General features: G+C 44.0%; 1 protein-coding gene across 2 annotated transcripts in view; it reads right to left on the bottom strand.

The window, feature by feature from the left end:
* mgll (monoglyceride lipase) overlaps positions 1–17,480 on the bottom strand; it is a 45,366-nt gene extending 27,886 nt beyond the window's left edge. The window contains exons 1-3 of one of the 2 annotated variants that reach the window (XM_084553443.1): positions 17,381–17,480; positions 15,639–15,774; positions 894–1,000 (exon numbers count right to left, since the gene is read on the bottom strand). In XM_084553443.1, the coding sequence (XP_084409569.1) occupies positions 894–1,000; positions 15,639–15,766 (235 nt within the window). In that variant the 5' untranslated portion in view covers positions 15,767–15,774; positions 17,381–17,480. Of the gene's footprint in view, positions 1–893; positions 1,001–15,638; positions 16,343–17,380 lie in introns of those variants that run through there. The other variant, XM_084553442.1, reaches the window with a different exon arrangement.
* Positions 17,481–23,356: the final 5,876 nt, after the last annotated feature.

The raw sequence follows: 23,356 nt of genomic DNA, 5'->3' as shown, positions 1-23,356 counted from the left end.
CTGCGGATTTACCTAAAAAGCCTCGATGCTGGTGCACCAGCAGCCATGCCCAGCAGGATGCAGCCTGACACAGGCACACACACAAAAGTGCTTTAGGAACAACTACATGAAAAACATGAAGAACAGCACAAGGTGTTGACCTGGCCTTCAAATTCACTAGATCCCAAACTGATCAAGTATCTGTGGGATGATCCACAGAGGCCCCTCCCCTCAACCCATCAGACCCAAAGGCCAAACACTACAGGACACCCTCAGAAGGCCCATGTCCATTCTCTGATGAGTAACAACTGTTCTGGAAGCACAAGGGAGACCTACACGATATTAGGTCATAATGTTATGCCTCATCTGTGTACTTCCATAATATCTTACCCCTAGTTGGCACATCTTGCACATAGCTTTAATTTTCAAATGATTTATGTTTTATACTGTATGCCTAATTTGGCCTGGAAAGGGCTAGGGATCTCCCAGGAAGAACGGTAATGTGTTGCTAGGGAGAGAGATGTTTGTGATTTCCTGCTTACCCGACCTCGGATAAGCAGACAAAAATAGATGGACGGATAAGACTTGACTTGATGTGCTCTTGAACAAATTGCTAAATCTATCCTCTCCTGCATGGTTTCATTAACACTGAATGCAAAGTTTTCCTTGACAGCACATTAAAAGCCCACCACCTACACATTTACACACACAGAGAAAGAGAGGCACTGCTGCAGAACAATAGCGCAATGTATCGCCAAATTAATTGTCTCGGGATTAGTTCTGCTCAACAATTAACAAGGAGCGTTCCCAAGCAAAGACCAAGAAGATGGATTTTTCCGCGAATCTCGGCACAACCTATTTTGCATGTGAAGTACACGCATGGCAGTAGTGTGGTATGTGCGTTTGTCACTCACCGTGGTCGTGTGCAAATACCAGCAGGGACAGTTCCTTCAGCCTCTGTGCAATCTCATCATACGGCCCACAATGCTCCGCGGCTCCATGGGCAATAAACACAAGACCCCTGAGAGGAAAAGACAAACACAAACCATCACTAGGCCTATTTTCTTTCTCATTATCTCTCACACACAGAGACAAACAAACAGAAAATATTTGCTCGCAGTTTTCAGCAAGGGGCTGTCATGCTTCCTTGATCTTCTGCACATCAAGGAACCATGACACCCTAATAATATTCATGGACGAAATGTCATCAGAGAGAAGCCATGGCTAGACCTTTGTGGCATTATTAAGGGTGATTTAGTAAAATACATATACTGTATGCATCTGTACATCACTGTTTTATAATTGTACATGTACGTTTCTAAGGAACAGGGATCAAGAGGCAAGCGGATGGAAGAAATGGTTGATAAAGAACGGCAGAGAAAGGCAAGCTGAGAGCGAGGCAGACTGTGTTTGCAGAGATAACAGTTACCACCCATCTGTCTGTCTGCCTGCCTGCCTCGGCACACTCCTGCCTGCCCGAATCAAAACACACACTGAGGAATCCAGTGAAACACAAGAGACCCATAAACAGCCAACATGCTTCTGGTATGTTCCAGGAAAACTATGGAAACACTGGTTGGGTTTTTCTGAGAACCACAAAAAAACAGAGATAGGAGGCCGTCCTCAAGGAGGCTGCATGGGGAAAAAAACCCAAAACACTTCCGATATAATATCCCAAAGTTCCCCGGAATTTCAGGTAAAACCATGAGATTTGACTTTTCACCAAAATGACAAGGTAAATGGGTTTTCTGTTGAAGAGTTAAGCCATGGACATGGATAAGGTAGATTTCTCTATGTCCTTTTTACACCGAGCATGCATAACATTATGACCACCTTCCTAACATTGTGTAGGTCTCCCTTGTGCCTCTAAAACAGCTGTGACTCATCAGAGATATGGACATGGGAACTTCTGAGGGTGTCCTGTGGTGTCTGGCAAGAGAATGTTGTCAGTGGGGATCTTTGGGTCTTACGGGTTGGGGGAAGGGGCCTCTGTGGATCATCCCACAGATACTTGATCAGTTTGGGGTCTAGTGAATTTGGAGGCCAGGTCAACACCTTGTGCTGTTCATGTTTTTTGGAGTTGTTCCTAAAGCGCTTTTGTGTGTGTGCCTGTGCCAGGCTGCATCCTGCTGGGGATGGCTGCTTCCATCAAGGAGTGTCATTCCTATGGGGTGAGGGTGCCTGGTCTGGTCTAGGTGGGTGATACATGTCTAAGTAACATCCACATGAATGAATGCCAGGTCTAAAAGTTTCCCAGCAGAACACTGAATTGTCACAAGGTGGTCAATGCTTCTTTCAGTTGTCATAATGTTGTGGCTGCTCTGTGTATATGTTGCCAATTAATAGTTTAGGCTCTGCTAGCTCTGAGACAAGTTCTTCTTTGAAGGTGTTCTTCTTCTGTCTGTGCATATCAAGCAGCAGAGTTCTTAATCCAAGCAGCAGCAGCAGCAGAAGTGCTGAAAAGCCCGTGAGAGCTTCAGTCAGCAGCGGCAGACAATTAGCCAAAATGTATTCAGTGACAGAGGGGAAAAGGGAAAGGAGTGAAACGGCGAAAAAGTGCGAGGCAAGCCGAGGGCTGGTGGTGGAGTGATGATGATGAAGAACAGAAGTAGCTGTTCATCAGGCTTCATTAGCAGATTTTACTCGATGTTCTTTCCTTCCTTCTCAGAAAGCCGTCGCTTCAGGCTGACTTCCTCTGCACTAACAACGAGCGCGCATAAACGTGTGTGAATGAGTCTTTGTAAAGGCATAGTGTTCTGTGACACACGAGCCAAGGGGCAGCAGAGGATTAATGGTGCTAATCTGGGTTCAGTGTACGGACAAATGTAAGTCGAACAACACATTCCATGGTCCATTTATAATTTTATGCCTTTCTGTCTGTCTAAGATTCTCTCCATCCATCATTCGCCATACACTCCCTTTTCTCCTTTACTCTTTTCTCCGTGTCACTTCCTGCTTCCTTTTTAATTATTCTAGCTTCAAGTATTGCTGGGTTCTCAGAGAGAAGAAAGAAGAAGAGACGGAACCGAAGATAATGTCTGCTGACAGCCAACAGTAAGAGGCGTAACGACTGCGGTTCTTAAAAGTTTGAAGGATTTAATAGCCAAGAAATTGAATCTTGACAGATGTTCACATTCATTCAGCTACAGACATCTGCAGACAAGTGACAATATTCAGGCATCATCAGTATGTTGGCACAGCCGTGCATAGCAAACACACTATATCCCCTTTGATAAATAAAGGGGCCTGGTAATGCTCAAGAGACATCTGCTAAGAAAGTGTTACTTCAAAAGGCTGTGACATTTTGACATTTTTACTCTTTGACTATTATATATATACAGTCCCTGACAAAAGTCTTGTCACTTATCCATTTTGTAGAAGCAACAGTTTATAACCTGACTTTTAATTAATCCATTGGTTTTAGAAATGGCTCATATGAAAGCTAAAACCCTCCCAAATTATGTTTGATATGCTAAAATAAATTTGCTTCACTGAAGAAAGATTGATCATTTAATGAACACAGAAAGGTCAGATTTTGGCAAGACAAAAGTCTTGTCGCCTACAGAAAGTAATGTGAAAATTGAACAAATCATTTACTTCAAATACAAAAATATGATGCATAACATCAGTGAATGAAGTACTGGTGCTGTGAGATCCATATTTAATATCTTGTATGACTTCCATGAGCTTGAAGGACTGCATCCATGCGGTTCGACAATGATTCATACAATTTATTGATGAAGTCATCAGGAATAGCAAAGAAAGCAGTCTTACATGCCTCCCAGAGTTCATCAAGATGCTTTGGTTTCGTCTTCCATGCTTCCTCTTTCATTCTTCCCCAGACATGCTCAATGATGTTCATGTCTGGTGACTGGGCTGGCCAGTCCTGGAGCACCTTGATCTTCTTCGCCTTGAGGAACTTTGATTTAGAGATGGAAGTATGCGATGGAGCACCATCCTGCTGCAAAATTTGACCCCTTTTATGGTTGGGAATGTAAGAGGTAGCTAATACTTCTTGATATTTTACGCTATTGATATTGCCTTCCACCCTGCAAATCTCTCGCACACCCCCATACTGGATGTAACCCCAGACCATGATTTTTCCGCCACCAAATTTAACTGTTTTCTGGGTGAATCTCGGATCCATGCGAGCTCCAGTAGGTCTCCTGCAATATTTGCGGCGGCTGTGATGTAATTCAACCGAAGATTCATCTGAGAAATCCACCTTCTGCCACTTTTCCAGCGTCCATCCTTTTAGCAGGCTGTGGGCCTTGGCAAATGCCACACGTTTTTTTAATTGCCTTTTGTTTAGTGCTGGTTTCTGGGCCATTTCGAGACAGAATTCTACAAACTGTTCTGGTTGACACGGGGACTTGAGGTGACAAGGCCTGGTGGAGCTCTGCTGCAGTGGAAAAGGGGCTGGCCTTGGATTTTCGAGCCAACAAACGGTCCTCCCGAGCAGTTGTCTTGCGGGGTCTGCCGGACCTGGGCTTGTCAAAAACATCTCCAGTCTCTTCAAATCTTTTTCTTATTCTTTGAGGCTGTAATCTAGGATTGGGTGCATCATATGACAATCGACAAGACTTTTGTCTTTGCAAAAACTGACTCAGTGGGCTTTACCAAGCTGTGAACGTTAGAATGCTTTTCAGAAGTTTTGTTTGGCACCAAAACATTATTTCAAAAGCTGTTGGGATTGTAATTAGCCATTGCTTGTAAAACAAATTGATAATACATATATTTGAGGGGCACTTAGGGTCAACTTGTACCCAAGCAACAAGACTTTTGTCTTGCCAAAATCTGACCTTTCTGTGTTCATTAAATGATCAATCTTTCTTCAGTGAAGCAAATTTATTTTAGTATATCAAACATAATTTGGGAGGGTTTTAGCTTTCATATGAGCCATTTCTAAAACCAATGGATTAATTAAAAGTCAGGTTATAAACTGTTGTTTCTACAAAATGGATAAGTGACAAGACTTTTGTCAGGGACTGTACATATATATGTATATACGTCCTTCACCTGGGTGGAAAAGTGCACCGCTCTGTTATAGTCTTAATTACAGAAGTGTCACAGAAACATCCCACCACTGAAACAACCATGGACCAAACCAACCAAACCATTTTTTCCTTTTCAACGCTCTCCAACAAGACAAAGCAACACCAGTGGTAAACTGTGTTTGTCCTCCACAAGGACCTCTTGGATAGTCTGTTCATAGAACCTAGGTTACATTCGTAACTACCATGCTTCAGATTGCTGAAGGCCACTTTCGACTCTGCCAAACCATAATTGTGGATTTACCTAAAAGGCCTCGATGCTGGTGCACCAGCAAGGGAAAGTCAACCCAGACACAAAGTTTAAAACTGCTGGGTACATTGCGAAATACACCGATCAGCCACAACATTACAGCCACTGACAGGAGAAGTAAATAACATTGATCATCTTGTGACGATAAAATGTTCTGCTGGGAAACCTTTGGAGCTGGCATCCGGACCTGGCATTTGCCCATAGCAATGACACTCCTTGATGGCAGCAGCCATCCCCAGCAGGATGCGGGATCCCAATTTAGATTGGGAAGAACTTGAATGTAATGGACGCTTATATGTAAAAGTCACACCCTATAGCTTTAACATATAGCTTACCAAAAGAGTTGATTCAGTTTGTTTTCAGAAACCAATAAAATGTTCGGTTAGCACATTCAGAAGTGGATGTTTCACTTTATCCTAAATTTGTCGCTAGAGGAATCTCTGTTCAGAGATGTTTGATTATTTTACCAAACTGAAAAACTTCCACTGCAAGAAAAAATACCTCATTATCTTTTCTCACTCTGTCTTTTTCTCTCACGGGAACTGGAGACCCACTTGCCTCTCACAACATTTCCGTCGCTGGAACAACATGGCTTTATAAACCAGCCTTATTAAAACAGAGCCAGAGAGAGTTTAGTCCTCCCTCTGGCTCCGCTCGCAGCTACTCCAAACAACCACAGGCCCTAAACAAAGCCAAGACCCTAATCGCCCCTAACACAATGCTGACGCCCCACTGCAAGATTATACAACTCATAAACCCACCCCGGTGGTGCTCGAATTCTCTTTAACGGAAAGTTAAAACTCACCAGCTAGATGCATTTCTGGAGGCATTTTGGAGGAATTACAGAATCTTTGCAAACATTTTCCATGGAACGCATTTTGAATGTTGAGTGTCTAACTTTCACACGGTCACGCCTTAGCTCAATAGGACAGTCCTCATTTGCTGCATGTTAATTGTGCTTATTCATTAACACCACTGCAGTGCTAAAGCAACTCTTGAACATAGATCTAAAAACAACTGAGCCACGGCCACATCAAATGGTCCATTAGATCACTATTTGGCATCCTCGGTTACATTTAATCTGACGTTTAAAAATGCTGCTAGCTGTTTAGCACTGACATCACTTTGTGGTATGTGTAAGGTGTTAAATTAGCTTTTACTGGTGCACCCTTGTGTATATATACACTGTAGTGTTAAATGAGAACACGGGACTTTGGTGTCAATGTGTCGGGACTGAGCTGGAGCCAGAGGACGGGACAGAATGACCGAACACTGGCATGTTAACGTGATTAATTGAATAAGACAGTGTGCAACTTAAGCTCGTTACATACTCTGCGAGAAGCGAGAAATTTGTTCCTGTTCTCGAAGGTTAGGCTGGGGAAGAAGAAGTTGAAGTTAGGTTAGGAAGAAGAAGTTGAAGTTAGGGTTAGGGTTAGGGTTAGGGTCGGGCGAAGTCCTCCCAGTGCAGCATACGCCACATGCACTAAGAATTGTGGAAGATGCGGGAGACGGACGACAAGAGGCACTTCTCTTATTATTTTCTGATGTTGATCAGTCGTTTTGACGACCGTGTCCGTCGGATCACGCCGTTGCACCCACACACAGTACGACGATCTCTACACCAGGAGAGATTAGCACTTACACTGCGAATAGAGTTGCTGCTAGCATTTCTGCCTTTCCGCATTAACCATTCCAATTTTCAACCAATCACAAAATAGTTGGCGGACACAATCTGAGACAAAAGTTCTTCCCGGTTGATGTGTAGGGAAACAAGCCGCGAAAACTCCCAAACGAGGGCTACAAGAACAAATTTCTCGCTTCTCGCGGGGTATGTAACAGCCTTTAGTGCAATGTGTGCGTACTTGAATTGTGGGGACATGATAATTCTGTATATGGCTAACAAAAAGCATGTTTCCATAATGTGACATGTACATTTTAGAGTGAAGACCTGGTTAAAAGTCTGGTTAGAACATGCTGTACATGGAAGCCTCTGTAATATCCTTTGAAGTTACGGAAACCGGCCTGTGTGGGTGACCATATGTGTGCTGTTAAGTGCAGACTCAGGGGGGAAAGTGCACATTATAGAAATAAAGAGGCACAGATTCAAGGAAAATGGAAAGAAGAGAGGATCAAAGGTGGAACCAGCTGACAGTCTACATGAGAGAAAAGAGAGAGAATGCAGACAAGGCATCAATAGCCTTTAGAAAGCTACCAAAGGAAGCTGTTTTTTTTTGTTTTTTTAGGCGCTATCCAGGTTTATTTCACCTCCTTTTTTTGGAGTAAAAACTGCTCCAGGAAAGACAAGTTGATTTGCAGACAGGAGTCTTTTCAATAATTCTTTTTTAAATGAAATTTTGTACAAATGTCACCAGTGCCATTCCCAACAATTCAATAGCATACCTTGACAATTATTTATTCTCTCATTAGAATAATTCATGTCTCTGCTACTGAAGGTACTTTTTTGTCTCTTTGTCAAATTAATTAACAGTATAGCCAACACAGAAAGGGATTCTGGGAGTTATTGGCCCTCACCTTTGAATAGCGTGCCTATTTTTCTCCTATAATGACAAGGTAAATTCTTACGTTACGCCTAACTCAAGACATTTCAGTGCGGTTTAACTTTGTATGAGTGTGTGAGCTCCCACGTGACAAGATGAGTCAACGCATCTGGAGCAAAACTGAGTGGATATGACAGAGAAGAGCAATGCGACGGATGGAGAAAGACAGTTTGAGAGAAGCAGCGAGTGTGACAAAGCGGCAAGGAAGAAGAATGCTAGGAATGATTACAGAACATGTGTGAGAGTCTGCAAGAGAGCGACGGAGGAAATTGGAGGTGAGGCAGACTGCAAGTAGAAGGCACAGAAATTTTCCAGAAATGCAATTACGATGCAAGAGCTGTGATTGGTCGACTTGGTAGTAGCGTGTTTCCGCTTTAGCATTTCCCGCCTCCTCTCCATCTCCTCAATTTTCAAATTGATTGTTTTGGATCAATTAAAATGGAACACACCGAAGAAAGATTGACTGAGGAGGTTCGAAGGTGCAAGCATTTGTGCGATTCGTCTTCGCCGAACTTTCGGCAAAAGTTTTAGTCGCCATTGTGGAAAGTGAAGCAGGAAGTACAAACACATATTAACCCGACTGGCAAAAAAGACACAGCGCCAACTAGCGTTTGGGAGGCGTTACTACAGAGTGAGCCAGACTGACGAGCGCACAAGTATAAATAACTCACACTGGCGTAGGCTACATACGTAGGTTACGGTGTCTATTCATAAACGCAGATTCATAAACTTCGCTTAAGTGTCCTCTCCTGGCATTTCAATGAAAATAATTTCTTTCTGCCTTAAAATTTCTTAGATGTAACTGTCTTTGCAGGAATTATCGCCTTAGCTTCTATCTCTACCCACGCCTGCAGAACTAGTCTGCAACTCCAGTCTCTTTCTGGACACTAGTTGTGTTTCCATGTGTTTTTAAATTCTTTTTAAAGTACCGCATTAGAAAAAGGACACAACAAATTTTAGTTTTTTGCCTTTTTGAAAAAGAGCTGCACTTCATTAGAGATGGAAACACCTTTAAACCCATTTAAGTTCTGACACACTGAGCATGTGACAAGTCGTTTCCATACGGTCTTTTCTCTGTGCATTAGTCACTGCATTTCTTTGTCTTTTTTATCTAGAGTGCTGATTGGAGAGTTGTTCAACCAATTACAGAGATGAAATGAGTCCAGATTTGAGAGTAAAAGCTTTGCTAGAAAAAAAATAAATGTGCGTATTGTAGACTCTCTACAGTCTAGAGAGACTAATTTATAGTCTCATTAGTGTAATTCATGCTTCAGCTTTATTTCGTAGTGATGTATTACCGCAGGAATTTCTCATTGTTAAGTAACAGACTTGGAATCAGTTCTTCTCCGCCTTTTTTTTTTCCAGATTAATTGACAGTAAATGGTCACAGCTGGCACCTGGAATCACCTACTTAGTGGATTTTATGGAAACACAATTGGCCCTCATCTTTTATAGAGACTGAATTACTCAGGCATAATTCGCCCCCAAGTGCAAACATTGAGAGATCAGTTTATGGTCCTTTAGTCTATGTTAAATATCCTCCACAGACGCCGCGGATATGAGCGGCAGAGAAATTAAATAGCCGGTCTCCGGGGGCGTGAAAGGAAACTCTTCCACACACCGTCAGTGATAACAGCCTGACCCATTTACACTAACCGTGGGTGCAGTGCGATAATACAGGTGTGCATACAAAGCTGCAAGTGTGTTTGTGAATGGTACACTGGTGTCTCCACGGGAGTTCAACGCCCCAGTTAGACGGATATTGGAAGATTTGTCAATCATTGTTTCTATCCGCCGCGCTGCCTTTCACCTACTTCCTGTTTCTAGTGAAAGCGCCCTTCGTGAGTCCATAACCTTTGACCGGGTCTCATTTAAATAAATATAAAGGAGGAAATATTTGCACAGTTTTTGTTTTATGCAGCCAATATCTCAGGAGAACATGTTTAATCAAAGGAAATGACGGTAATATGCAGCCACTACCCGAAACACAACACACAGAATCAGGTTTCCAGTGAATTTACATTGAAAATCAATATCAGGAGGGTTATTCTGATGTTTTGCACACTCACTGCAGGTCAGCGATTCAGGCTACTACCCCTGCTTAGACGTTGGTGAGCCTCACATTTACAACCTGGCGAAATTTGTCCTAAATGCCGTTTTTTAAATTTTTTTTTGAAAGAGCTTCTTGAGACTCAAGACTTTTGATTCAACACCTGCGGTATCATGTTCACGTGACACTGTTTTCTGCTTGACATGACTGTGGCACATTCTCGTTGAGATTTATGACTTCCCAAAAATTTACATTTTAACTACAACGGCTTCTAAATGGTCGGAGTTCTGCTTCTAAAACAAACCAAACTTAAGAGCCGGCCTCTTATAATCTCATTTGCATGCTAGCTGCAGGTGCTTTCCCCTCTTTGCCCCTTTTTTTAAAATCAGTTACACTCCACTTGTTCCTCTTGCATTCAGTCGTCAGGCCGCCCTGCTGTTATACACAAAGGTCACCCTGAACACACTTTGCATGGGTCCTTCCCTTCCACACAATGTGGGACTCCTTTTTAAACCACTTTTACTTCGCTAAACAAATAATCTATGCAGCTTTCCCGATTAATAATTGCAGGCCTGGCGCAACAAGACGCCATCACTTTATGTCAAGTGTTAATGCTAAAATGTTGTGCTGCTTCCTGACTGATGTGACTGTTAACTGTACATGTCTGGTGTTGTTAGATAAGAGAAATACGCCCCAGCAAAGATCTGCCGGGCCGATCAAATGGCAAAATCAAGCAGTGGCATAGTCTTGCTCGTCATGTGAGCTTCTTGGAGTTGAATTTCTTTACAAGAAAATGGCTCCGATTGGTTGCAGGACGATCCAAATCTGTGCAGAGGTACTTTTTATCTCTGTGTCTGTTGAAACACGCCCCAAAACGAAATCCAAATGGCGCGTTAGCCAGGCTAGCAAATACAGAAACATTCTACAAGTATCGACAACGGGAATGGTTCAAGGGGAACCCAGACAGTGACGAACCTGACCGAGACGTACTTGTTCTTCAAAGACTTGTGCCTCTTTGTTATTTTTGGAACCACTTCCATCATTGTTTGTGCTTCCTGCTCTAGTTTCTGTATTTGTTGATTTCATAAGTATTTGCAGGTGGAACAGTGGGGTGGTGGTAAGCACTGATGCCTCACAGCAAGAAGGTTCTGGGTTCAAATCGAGGCCGACAGGGGCGTTTCTATGTGTGGCATGTCAAACTATGTGTGGCATGTTCTCCCTGTGTCTGTGTGGGTTCTCTCCGGGTACTCCGGCTTCCTCCCACCGTCCAAAGACATGGGAGGAGGATGGCTGACCAAAGCCTGACATTTCATCAGTTGGTTTTTCTGACCCGCCGTGTCACTTTGCGTTAACGTGCTAATCTGACTGAGTGGGTGGTCTCTGGGTCCATCCTCCGCAGAATCCAAAGAATCCCTCTTTGTAAAACAGAAGAGTTTGTGTTTAAAGCAAGAGAATGTCAGAGAATGTCTGAAGTGTAGGCTGAACGTTAGACTTTTCGAGATGCATTTGAGCCCCTCCACCATTAAAACCCCACATCCAGACATGATGGGAGGTGAGGATGTGAATTTTACCGAACAGCTTCTGCTTTATCAGCCCGTAAAACCTGCAACTAAGCGACCTCACGCAGCTTCCAGGAGCTGCTGGCTCAGCTAACCGACTGTTATACGGCTGAGAGGGATGCTGTAAAAGTTTAAATGCAGCCCCTGAAGCTTTCTCACTTTGGTATGCATCAATCTTTTTCTGAGGAACTGCTGAACACGAAAGGCGAGGAAAGTGAAACCAAACAGAAGATTGAGACTTAATATTGGCTCAGATATCATACAAATTACATGGGCCCTTTTTGCATGTTCCTCTGCACCGGGCCTGCATGCATCGCTGGCATGCTCACTGGCTGCCCTCCAGCGTGAAAGCTCTTACATAAGCCATCCAGAGCTTCAGCTCTACAACACAGAGGGCTCTGCAGCTATTTTAATCCGGCCGTGATTCGACTTTTTGCTTCCACTAAAAATAATTAGCGGGAGAAAAATATAGCTGCCCCTCTAGATGCATCTGTTATTTGGTGCTGGAGACATTTTTAGAGTCGGTTTTGATGTCATGGTTTAAATATAGGAGCAGGTAGGTGTATAAGTAGATTTTGGTTCATGCGGGAGTGTGTCTATTGTGAGCTGACACAAAAACAACATCTCGAGGTTTGCTACTCACACACACAAATATATGTACAGTATATACCATGTGGAAATGTAGAATAAATCAAATGTGCATGCTGCTGTAAACTTGAAGGCAGGGTTTATGGAGCAGTTACACAGCAGAGGCCCGGCCACAGCGCCGTTTAATAAATCACTGCTCCACTGAGATGTGTGAGCCAGCCTGTGCGTGAATTGCACTTGAATCTTGAATCCAGATGTTTTGTGGGACTCCGAGTTCTGCCACATCTCCTTCCTTCTGCACGCCGCCATGTGGTTTGTAAGCGAGTGCACCATCTGTTTCACGCGCCGCCGCAACCACATGTGTGGGGACGGCAGCGGGTTTTAAAAGGCCGAGAGACTGAAGGGGGGGTGCCTCCAACACAGGCTCCATCCACTGGTTGTGTTGTTTGATGTCCTGTCGGTCACGAGACAAGAGTGCCATTTACACTCTTTCACACACCAGAATGCTGGATGAGTCAGGATTTCGGGCTTGATGCTAATCAGCCATGATGTTATTCAAAGGTGTGACCGGGAGAACAAGGCTTTCTATATGGACACAACCGGCTTATCCTCATTCTTGGGAAGTTAAGCAATAAAAGAGGGGTTATGTCATTTCACCTGACTGCGGTCTGTGAGCTAAAAACACTAAATATAACCAGAGATGGACTCAGACTACAGGAATTTAAAATCCTACTCGGGATCAGGTTGCATACTTTTCACACATAAGCAGATAACAGTCACAGATATTCTGAGAAGGTTCACAGTCATCCAGGTCGTGGTGCAACCAAAAACACAAGCTCAGATAAAGGGAACTGGACTTGTAGAGTTTCTTGAAGATGTTTGGCCATGTCCTAGCTTGTTTGTTTGTTTGTTATAATCTTGTCTCTTATCTCAAACGTGAACATGATATAATATTCTAAAGTACCAGCATAACACCCACTACAGCATATAATTTGGATCGTAATGCCAGATAAGGGAGCACCCATCCCTTATCGCCGCATCTTGTGATTTCATAGTTGATGCAGCCTGACACGGACGCACACACTAAAACGGTTTAGGAACAACTAAAAAAAAACATGAAGAAAAGCACAAGGTGTTGACCTGGCCTCCAAATTCACGAGATCCCAAACTGATCAAGTATCTGTGGGATGATCCACAGAGGACCCTCCCCTCAAAAGCCCCCCACTAGAAGGCCCATGTCCATTCTCTGATGAGTTTTGGAGGCACAAGGGAGACCTACACAATATTAGGAAGGTGGTCATAATGTTATGCCTGATTGGTGTATATTTGACCTGTAATAGACAAGTGACCATTTCAGGACGTACTCCACCTTTTGCCCAATGCCAGGTACGGGATAAGATTAGGGAGGCCCAGACGACTCTGTGAGCAGTTTTGGGAGGTTTGAGAACGGATCCGTAAACATCTCACACTACAAGATAATCTGGGCTGAATCTCGGTACCAACTGAGCTCTAAACCGGACGATTTCTCGGAAAGGGGTGAATTCTGGGTGAGTCATCCCAAATACTGGTGTAGTCCGAGCACGGCCGTAGCCTCGGTTTCAGAATTACGGAGGAACTTGCTGCGAGGACATACAAGCATTCACTTGATCCACCCACACACACAAACACAAACACGCAGTGGCGCCAGTGATCAGGAGAAAGTTGGATATCTTGGTGTTGTACAACACTGTAGCAGCACCAATAAGAGTCATAATTGGCTTTTATTATATACACCTAAAAAAAAAAAAAAAAAACACAGAGGACCTTGTTTTGACCTGAATGGTGGTTACGGCCATGAGTCTGAGCCAAGCACAAGCAAACTTTCCTCTACATACTCCTTAGGTTTATATAAATAAATCAGGAATTTGTCTCGGATTATTTTCAAGTCTTTACATGAACTGAAAACCAGGACATTGTGGAGTGCAATAAGTGACGAGACAAGAGGCGGAGATGTGTCGAGTCAACTTTACTCACCACTTTTTGTATACTCAAAAATACTGTACAGCAAGTGAGGTGAAAACTGCCACGCAACGTAAACACGGAACTAAAAACTCAAAAATCCTCACTTCCTTAAAGGTACAGTCTCTTGGTGAATGTCTCTCACAGTGTTCATTGTGGGTCACCACAACATAATCATTCAACCAAAACTGATACGTGAGCAAAATTCTGTTTGTTTTTAAGGACTGAAGAAGTAACTAATCTTGGATCTATTGTTTAACGGGGTCGTGACCCAGTATGAGTGCATCTGGCAGAGGAGATTAACATAATTAACGCAACACCACACAATGAGAGCAAACTGTCCAGATTCACCGCCCACCACTACTGTATTAGGGCTTGAACGGACTAGTCGACAAGTCAGTTTGTCGACTTCATTCCTGCGACGCTTTAGCTAGACACCGAAGCAAACTAGCAGCGGTTCATCAAGCGTGTGGAAATACTTCACTAAGGATGGAGCCCATTCTGCCGTGACATGTCAGTACTGAAATACAACAAAAGTACTACTGCAATGCATCTGAGAAGGCATCTGCTAACGCTAGCAGAGGCACGGTACAGATCCTCTCAACAGCAGTCAGTTAACAACTTCACTAAAGGCCCTGCGGTAACAGAGAAAAGGAGGCTGCACATCAACTATTAGCTGGTGAATCTCATTGTCAAAGTTAGCAGACCTTTAGCTGCAGTAAACAGAGAAGGCTTCAGAGAAATACTGCATTTTTGTGAACCCGGCTACGTTATCCAATCTTAACAAAATGCTGTGGAATACTATTAAATGCTATTGATGGTGCTGAGGTGCTGCCTGTTTTTATACAGGCTATACATACCTGCAGCACACAGTATGTAGCACATGAGCTGTCTGTTCTCAGCCTATGTATTCAGGTCAATAATATTGATTCCACTGTTGCAAAGCTTTACCTTCTGCTGTGTTTTTTACAAGTGAATAGTCTGTGTCAACTTGACTTTCATCACATAACAGTCAACTTTAAAAAAAATCTGAAATTGTGCAACCCTTACATTAGGCCTACTACATTTGCTTTCTTTAATGGTTACAGCCAGTTTTATGACTCATAATGTGTCTGTATATTAGTTACCTGGTGCAGACAGTATTTGGACAGTGGAGAGTGCTGATTGGACAGTGGTTTAACCAATTACAGAGTTGACATGAGTCCAGGCGGCCGTTTAAGAGCGAGAGCTTTGCTGAAACAAATAAATGTGTGTATACAACACACCCATTTATTTTTATGGTGCTGAGTCCGGCTCTCGGAATTAAATCTGCACTGACCATGCAGGGTTATTATAGTGAACTCGCATGTGAAGGCTGTTGTAATTGCAGCGGAATCCTCCACTGCACAAGTCTAAAGATTAACAGGACTCTGTTAGAAAGCTGAAGTCATCATGTGACACCACGGTTGAAACATGTGGATAGGATTACTTAACTTCTCCTTAAAGAAATGCTGTTATAGCAGCCTATTACTGTTGCACGCACGCACACGCGCGCACACACACAATTACACACACAGAGAGAGAATGAAAAGGAGACACATTTCCGCTATTTTCTGCACCGACCTTGGCGGGCCGGCCGGCTCCCAGTAGCGGCAGAACAGGTGCAGTCCGTCGGCGTTGACGATGTGCTGCAGGTCGGCGTAGGGGACTCCCTGCGGGCTCCGCCGCGGCGCAGCTCCCGGCTCGGGCATGGAGGGGTCTGAAACAGAGGCACGGAGCAGCGATGACAACAAGTCGCTGCCGTAGAGGTAGCAGCTGAAGCCGGCGACGAGCAGGCAGGTTGCAGCGGTCACAGCGTTCATATTTTTTAATTTTTTTTTTTTGTTTTGTTTTAGTCGCGGTTGCTCATCTATTTCTCGTGCGTAATTTTAGAAGCACGCGTGTCCGTGGTGACAATACGTGCGGATCTGGATGCCAGGCTGAGCAGGGCGCACACACGGACACGCACACGCGCTTAGAGGCGGTGTGGTTGGAGCGGAGTTACGTCACCAGACCATATACTGAGCTTTCTGTGGTCTCTCTCTCTTTCTCTCTCTCTCTCTCTCTCTCTCTCTCTCCCTCTCTCCCTCTCTCTCTCTCTCTCTGTTTCAGATTATGTTTATTACCACAGCCACGCTATCCAGACCACTTTACTTCACGCACACAACGCAACCATAAAAAGATAAGATATATGATAAAGATATATGCTATGATAATAAAAAAAATAGATCAGAACTTTTTATTATTTTTACGCACAAACCCAGTTTTCATCTATTAACCTGCTCTTTCATTCCAGTTATTACTTCCCTCTCTGCCTCCGTGTGTTGCAGAGCTGCACGCACATCCATAATCTTTACGTCTCCTGCAACACTTAAGCACCCCACCCCCTTCTCCCGCTCTCTCTCTCTCTCTCTCTCTCTTTCCCCTCACCGGTGAGGTTTCTCTGGCATCGCGTCCAGCTGGGAACTCCACTGTATCCACATCGCGTTAATGACACCCGCTGCATCACAATGAGAGGGGTTCGGAGGGTGGGAGCAGTAGTTGCGCCGGGCAGGAGTTAAAAAATAGTCCTGGTGCGAAGCTATTTCCTGAGGGGGGGATCGGGTGTCGTCTTTCAGGTTGAGTGACCTGCCAGCATTACAGGTTACAGCCACTGACAGAGGGTTCGGTTAGTCCAAAATGTCCCGCTGCTGCCTGTCGATGCGCACGGAAACGCTTTAATTTACGCGCAACGCCTGAAGCATCTCCTTGGGGTTGTTTCCATCCATGACATCTTTACACTGGACACCAAACCGCGCGTACGCTGGATGTTTCTGTGTGTCTGTTTTGCGTGAGGAAAACATGACGGGATCACAACAGAGCACGCGAATATAGCTCAATAGTGATTCATGTGCACCACACATGTGGAAATAATAATCGACGTTACTTTGCGCTTGTGTTAGGGCATCGTTATCGTGCGTGCGTAAAACCTCCTTTCCATCTCCGCTGCAATCAAACGCACGACAGGACAGTAGGAATGACAGAGGAGAGCGAACGATCCCCCGCGCGAGTGTCTCTAATTCAGCTGACATAATCTATTCATAAGATCCGGCTGCTCATATCGACAACAGCGCCCGGGGTTAGTGGACGCGTGAGCAGCCTGCGGGATTTATGAGTGAAGCCAGAGGGGAAAAAAACGCTTCATGCACAAAATAATAATAACAATAACAATAGAAAACAGCTCAGCACAAGTTCTAGGGGTTCTAGCAGCAGGGAGCTATTATGCTGATGATGCGGATGAAAGGATGCAAAAGTAGAGGAAGAAAATGATAAGAGATGGGACCAACCTGCACAGGAGCGTCTGCAGCGAAGTTTCAGCTCCAACCTCTCTCCCTTAGTCAATCTCTCTTACTCTGTCACTCCCTGACGCTCCTCTCTCGCCTCCCGCCAGGAGAAGAATGCAGTCAGCGACGTTTGCGAAGAAACTAAATAAGTATTCACACACACCCTCTCTCTCTCTCTCTCTCTCTCTCTCTCTCTCTCTCTCTCTCTCTAACACACACACATTTCCCCCGGCTCTTCTATCGCCCTTTCTGTTTTGCCTCATTTAACTGTCAAAACGCCAGTCACGTGGCTCGGACGCGCTGATATTCATTTATCACTAATACCACAGAGGTCCTCTTCCCCTTCCTTCCTTCCTCCCCACGTTAAATAACAATTTAAGTCTTCAAAAACAGGCACGGTCGGTTTCAAAGTCCTGCTCTCCCGCAGTCCTCGATGGACATCTCATTCTGGAGCGCGCGGGGAGCGATCTGTAGACGCAGCGCCTGGCACACAATAAAGGAGGCAAGGAGGAAAACAAACGCTCAGTGGAAGAGCGGCGCGGATGGAAACAATGCGGGTTTTAACAAAATGCTTTTGCAAACATTTTGTGACAAAGGAAACGCGTCTGGCGGCTCCTAAATATGCAGCATGACAACGCACTGTGGCGTGTAACACAAACGAAAACACGAGCGACGTTGGCATTCACTTGGAGGTGTGTTTCCAGCCTGACAACAAATGTATACCGATCAGCCACAACAAACCACTGACCTAAATAACATTGACCATCTTGTGACAGTTCAGTGTTCTGCTGGGGAAACTTTTGGACCTGGCATCCATTGGTGTGGATGTTACTTAGACATGTAGCACCCACCTCGACCAGACCAGGCACCCCCACCCCATAGCAATGACACTCCTTGATGGCAGCAGCCATCCCCAGCAGGATGCAGCCTGACACAGGTACACACACAAAAACGCTTTAGGAACAACTAAAAAAAAACATGAAAAACAGCACAAGGTGTTGACCTGGCTTCCAAATTCACTAGATACCAAACTGATCAAGTATCTGTGGGATGGTCCACAGAGACCCCCCTCCCCTCAACCCATAGGACCCAAAGGCCCCCACTAACAACATCCTGTTGCCAGACACCTCAGGACACCCTCAGAAGGCCCATGTCCATTCTCTGATGAGTTTTGGAAGCACAAGGGAGACCTGAACAATATTAGGAAGGTGATCATAATGTTATGCCTGATCGGTGTAAGCCACAGTTTTAACTCCATTTTTGGTCTCCACCAGCTCCCGACCAGAACATGTTCCCAGATACATTTACAACGTGATCATTAGTGTCATTTTTTAAAATGAACACTTTTCTGTTCATTTTCAGTGGAAGTCAATGGTTAACCAAAAACTGAAATGAGTCCAACAACAAAATATTTCTCAGAGGGTTTGTCATTTAGAACAAATGCTTTCAAAACACACTTTAATTTGATGTATTATTCATATGAAATACTGAACTGACAGTTCAGTCTGATTGATGATGACTTGTAGCAGCTGAAAACCTTATTATTGCTGACCTCTGCTGGTTTACATGTTCACCTTGCTGCAGCGCTGTAGACGTTTCCTCTCAGATGTAGTTAACACACAGCGGCATCACAGGCGCTGTTTTTCACGTGGAACCGCAACAAGATAACGATGTGTAAAAGGCTCCTGGAGGAATTGGATCATCGTGTTGTTTGGACTCTGAATGTGAGCCCACAGAAAACAGGAAGATTGTTCTGTGCCAGCGAACATGAAATTCATTTAAATCGTCACAATTACTGGAAAATTTGTTTGGTTTTTGGTTCCAACTAGAGATAATTCACCGCGTTCCTGCACAAGTACACAATGACTCACTATACCTGGTTTTAGTTAACAGAAAAGTCGTTGTGGTTGCAAATCTCAGAGCTGGGACACGAGAAATGAATCACTCTCCACTGAGAAGCACATGCCCACATGTGTTTTTGTTTTGTTCCTCTTACCTAAAATCCGCTTTTGAATCATGTGTTTTTGTTCTCCTGTCCATGTGTGACTTTTAAATAGTGCAAAGTTCCCAATCAAAACAGGATGGATGGTATCAGTGCGTGCTACGAATGAGGGCGTCAGGCATCTAATCCCAGCGAGACGGGAAATGAGAACGTCCTGCAGCCATGTTTGAGTCACCAGTTTCATCTGTGCAGAGCTTTTTTTTTTTTTAAAAGCATCCAGATTTCCCGTCACGAAATTAAAACGCGTTCCACGGAATAATCGAAACTGGCTGTGCTTGCAAGGGAACTGAACGCAGAGGAGTGAAGTGATATTTATCTATCGTGTGAATACATGAAGTCAGTTTTTAGATGTTCATAAATAAACCATGCTCGCAAGCTTTATTTATTCAGAGATCGAAATATCCCGCGAGGCCTTCGGCTATTTTCTGACTATGAATCGACATCTAGGAGGCCGATGTGTAGCCGGCAGATCTCCAGGCCTGAGAGTTCCCGTTCCAAGCATCAGTCGTTGTTTACAGTCTGAGCTTGAAACGAAACTGGAGCTGAGTAATGACTGGACTATTTCACTAATAGCCAGCTGACTTAAGTGATATAGTCTAATTTACGTACACAGTCAACCTGGCTTAACTGCATTCCAGTAGGACTATTTGGAAAAACCAAGATAGACCACATCATGTGGTGTTTCATGTGAACAAACACATCAACAACATACCGATCTTAAAAAGTCCCGTGCATGTGACTGGTTTGACAAGACGATACCTACAGCGATCATTACTGTTGATGTGAGGAGCATCTCATCTTTGATTCTGAGGTCTGGGTTTGTGACGTTCTTCACATTTAATTCCTGAATCATGTGTCTGACTTCGGATGGCATTCCAGCTGTGATTTCAGGTAACTCTAACTTCAAATGAAATGCAACCTGCTCAAGAATGATCTGTCAACAACAAACCAAAAAGCTTCTGATTCCAAACTCTCGTCTCTTAACTCACAGGTACAGGCCTTTCTGTACAGAGTCTGCCTGTTCTCCCTGTAATCTGCCTGCTCCAAAGACATTCTTGTTTGGTTTGTTGCTGATGTTATACTGGCGATATACACCAAACAGCCACAACATTATGACCAAATGACATTGACCATCTTGTGGCGATTCCGTGTTCCTGCTGGGAAACTTTTGGACCTGGCATTCATTCATGTGGATGATCCAAATTCACGAGATCCCAAACTGATCAAGTATCTGTGGGGTGATCCACAGAGGGCCCTCCCCTCAAAGGCCCCCCACTGGAAGGCCCATGTCCATTCTCTGATGAGTCACAACTGTTTTGGAGGCACAAGGGAGACCTACACAACATTAGGCAGCTGGTCATAATGTTATGCCTCATTGGTTTATATTTGCCCTGTAATAGACAAGTGACCCCTTCAGGAAGTACTCCACCTATTGCCCAATGCCAGGTATGGGATAGGATTAGGCCCCTTAAGCAGGATAAGCATTTAAATGGAAAACTGTATCAAGTTTTTATTTATTTGATTGATTGATTGATTTTGGTCCATAAATTATAATTAATACACAGTATATATATATATATATAACTATACATAGCTTAGGCTACACTAATGTACACATACTGCATCAATACTGACAATAACAGCTACAACAAAACAGAATCTAGTACTGATCGTAAATATATTTTTTCTCTTCTTCACATTTTTGAATTTATAAAAGCTACTCAATCAGGACAACAACACATGGTCATGGTCATGATTAAGATTAAGATTAAGGTCTCTCGGCCAAGTATACTTGTGTATACAAGGAATTTGGTCTCTGCATTTATCCCATCCGTGAATTAGTGAACACGCAAAGCGCACAGTGAGGTGAAGCACACACTAACCCGGAGCAGTTAGTCTGCCATGCTACAGCGGCACTCGGGGAGCAGTGAGGGGTTAGGTGCCTTGCTCAAGGGCACTTCAGCCGCTTTCTACCGGTCGGGGGTTTGAACCGGCAACCCTCCGGTCACAAGCCCAAAGCGCTAACCAGTAGGCCATGGCTGCCCATATGCATATCCATATCCATATCCATACACATGGTGTACATTGCTGCAGTGTGTGTTCCTGCAGGTTTTTGCGTGTCTGCGCTTGTGACAGTCTGGCGTCCCGGTTATCTGAAGCTCACTGGCGGAAATCCTCCTGCTGACGAAATGCCTGTCGGGTCTCGCTCCTTTTAGGACTCAGAAATGTGTCCCGGTGATCTCCTGTGAAGCAGAAAGGCAGGTGAGATGGAGGCGGCGAGGGAGAACAAGACACGAGAAGACTGGACAGTGACAGGGAGATGAATATATCCCTAACATTCCTTCTTCCTTCCAGTGGCACCGTGGTCTCAGTAGTTGCAGTCTCAGACGTTGATGAGGCGGGACGGAACAGGACTGTGAACGTGTTGCCTAGAACTGTAGCTCAGCATGCAACAACCTCAGAAATAATGGTTCTGAGAGAAACTGTACTTTGCACCGTTTGACTGAATGCGTCCTACAGAACTTTATGCTCCGCTTGCTTTCCGATTTGCTGAAACACCACAGAATTTAATTTATCCCAGTGAATTTTTCTTGTGATAATGAGTTTAGTTAATAGATTTAAAATGAAGTGAACACAGAACTGCAAATGAAATTCAACACCAGCATCTTGCTTCTCATTCTATCACTCGAGAGACCCCCCCTTTCTCTCATGCAAACCTATTCCTATAGTACGTGTCCCGTGTATATTAATATACATATAGATGTGCACATGCCTGCATGCACGTTCGCCTGACTAATCCCATGCTCGTCTCAGCGTCTGTGTTCCTATTTCACCACAAAGAACAAAAACCTTTAAACCGTATCTGATGGAGCCATCAGTCTTTGTTCTTTGTTAGTTGTTCTTCAGTGGGAGCCAAAGCATTGAGGACACAACTAAATACTAAAACAGAGCAAGTAGGAACAAAGGCATGCTCTGGATAATACGCGGATGTGCATGCAAGCACAGGTGCATAAATGAGATTAGTGCAGACCCTCATATACGGACCTACACGCTGCCACAAGTGTAGGCAGGGAATAATCCGCCTTCAGTGCGCTGCGTGCTGGGAGGGACGGTGTTTCTGATGCTTAAACGTGTGAACTGTGTCGAACAAAACGTTACATGAAAAACCCCCTCAACCGTGTCGGTGTGTGCAATCAATTTTTCTGTCCATGGCATGCTGCTTGGGCAGAGAAGTGATCAATGAACCGTTCCAGAGGCTGCGTTTTAATTAATGTCCATTAAGATAAGCTTAATGCATCATTTCCACTCCACAGGCTGCAAAGTGATTCAGTAGCCAGGCTCTGGTTATGAATGAGGCCGGTCAATAAAAATATGAAAATGGTGTTTACTTACTTTAGATGTGACAAACTCCTCATGCATACGACAGTCTGAACAGTTGCTTTGTATAAATGGACATTAGTGCTCCACTAATAATCGGAATAATAACGCCTTATATAGACTGAATCAGATGGAGAGGGGTGACGTAAACCTAGGTAAATATTAGCGTGTTTTCTTTTCTTGTCTGAAAAGGGCAACACAGTCGGAATCAATACAGTGAGCGCTATTGATAACGTGGGTCAGTCTAGGTCAGGGGTGTCAAACTCATTTTAGCTCGGGGGCCACATACAGCTCCAACTTGATCTCAAGTGGGCCGTAACTTGATAGCATAATAGCCTGTAAATAACGACAACTCCAGATTGTTTTAGTGCAAATAAGTACATTACGAAAATGTTAAAATTCGAAATCTTTCTAAATCTTTTCACAAAATCATTTTATAAACAACCTGAAAATGTTTAAATAGGGGTTAGGGTTAGGGTTAGGGTTAGGGTTTGTTCACTTTGCTGCCATCTGTTGTTTAGTTCTGGGTTTTGTCATGTCCGCAACTCCGAATCAAACGGTGTGACCTCTAGTGGACAAATTAGGAATAGCAGTTGCTT

Source organism: Chelon labrosus (assembly GCF_963514085.1).
Source record: "Chelon labrosus genome assembly, chromosome: 10".
Classification (NCBI taxonomy): Eukaryota; Metazoa; Chordata; class Actinopteri; order Mugiliformes; family Mugilidae; genus Chelon; species Chelon labrosus.
Note: the sequence above shows the minus strand (reverse complement) of the source record. Positions and strands in the feature narration are given on the sequence as shown.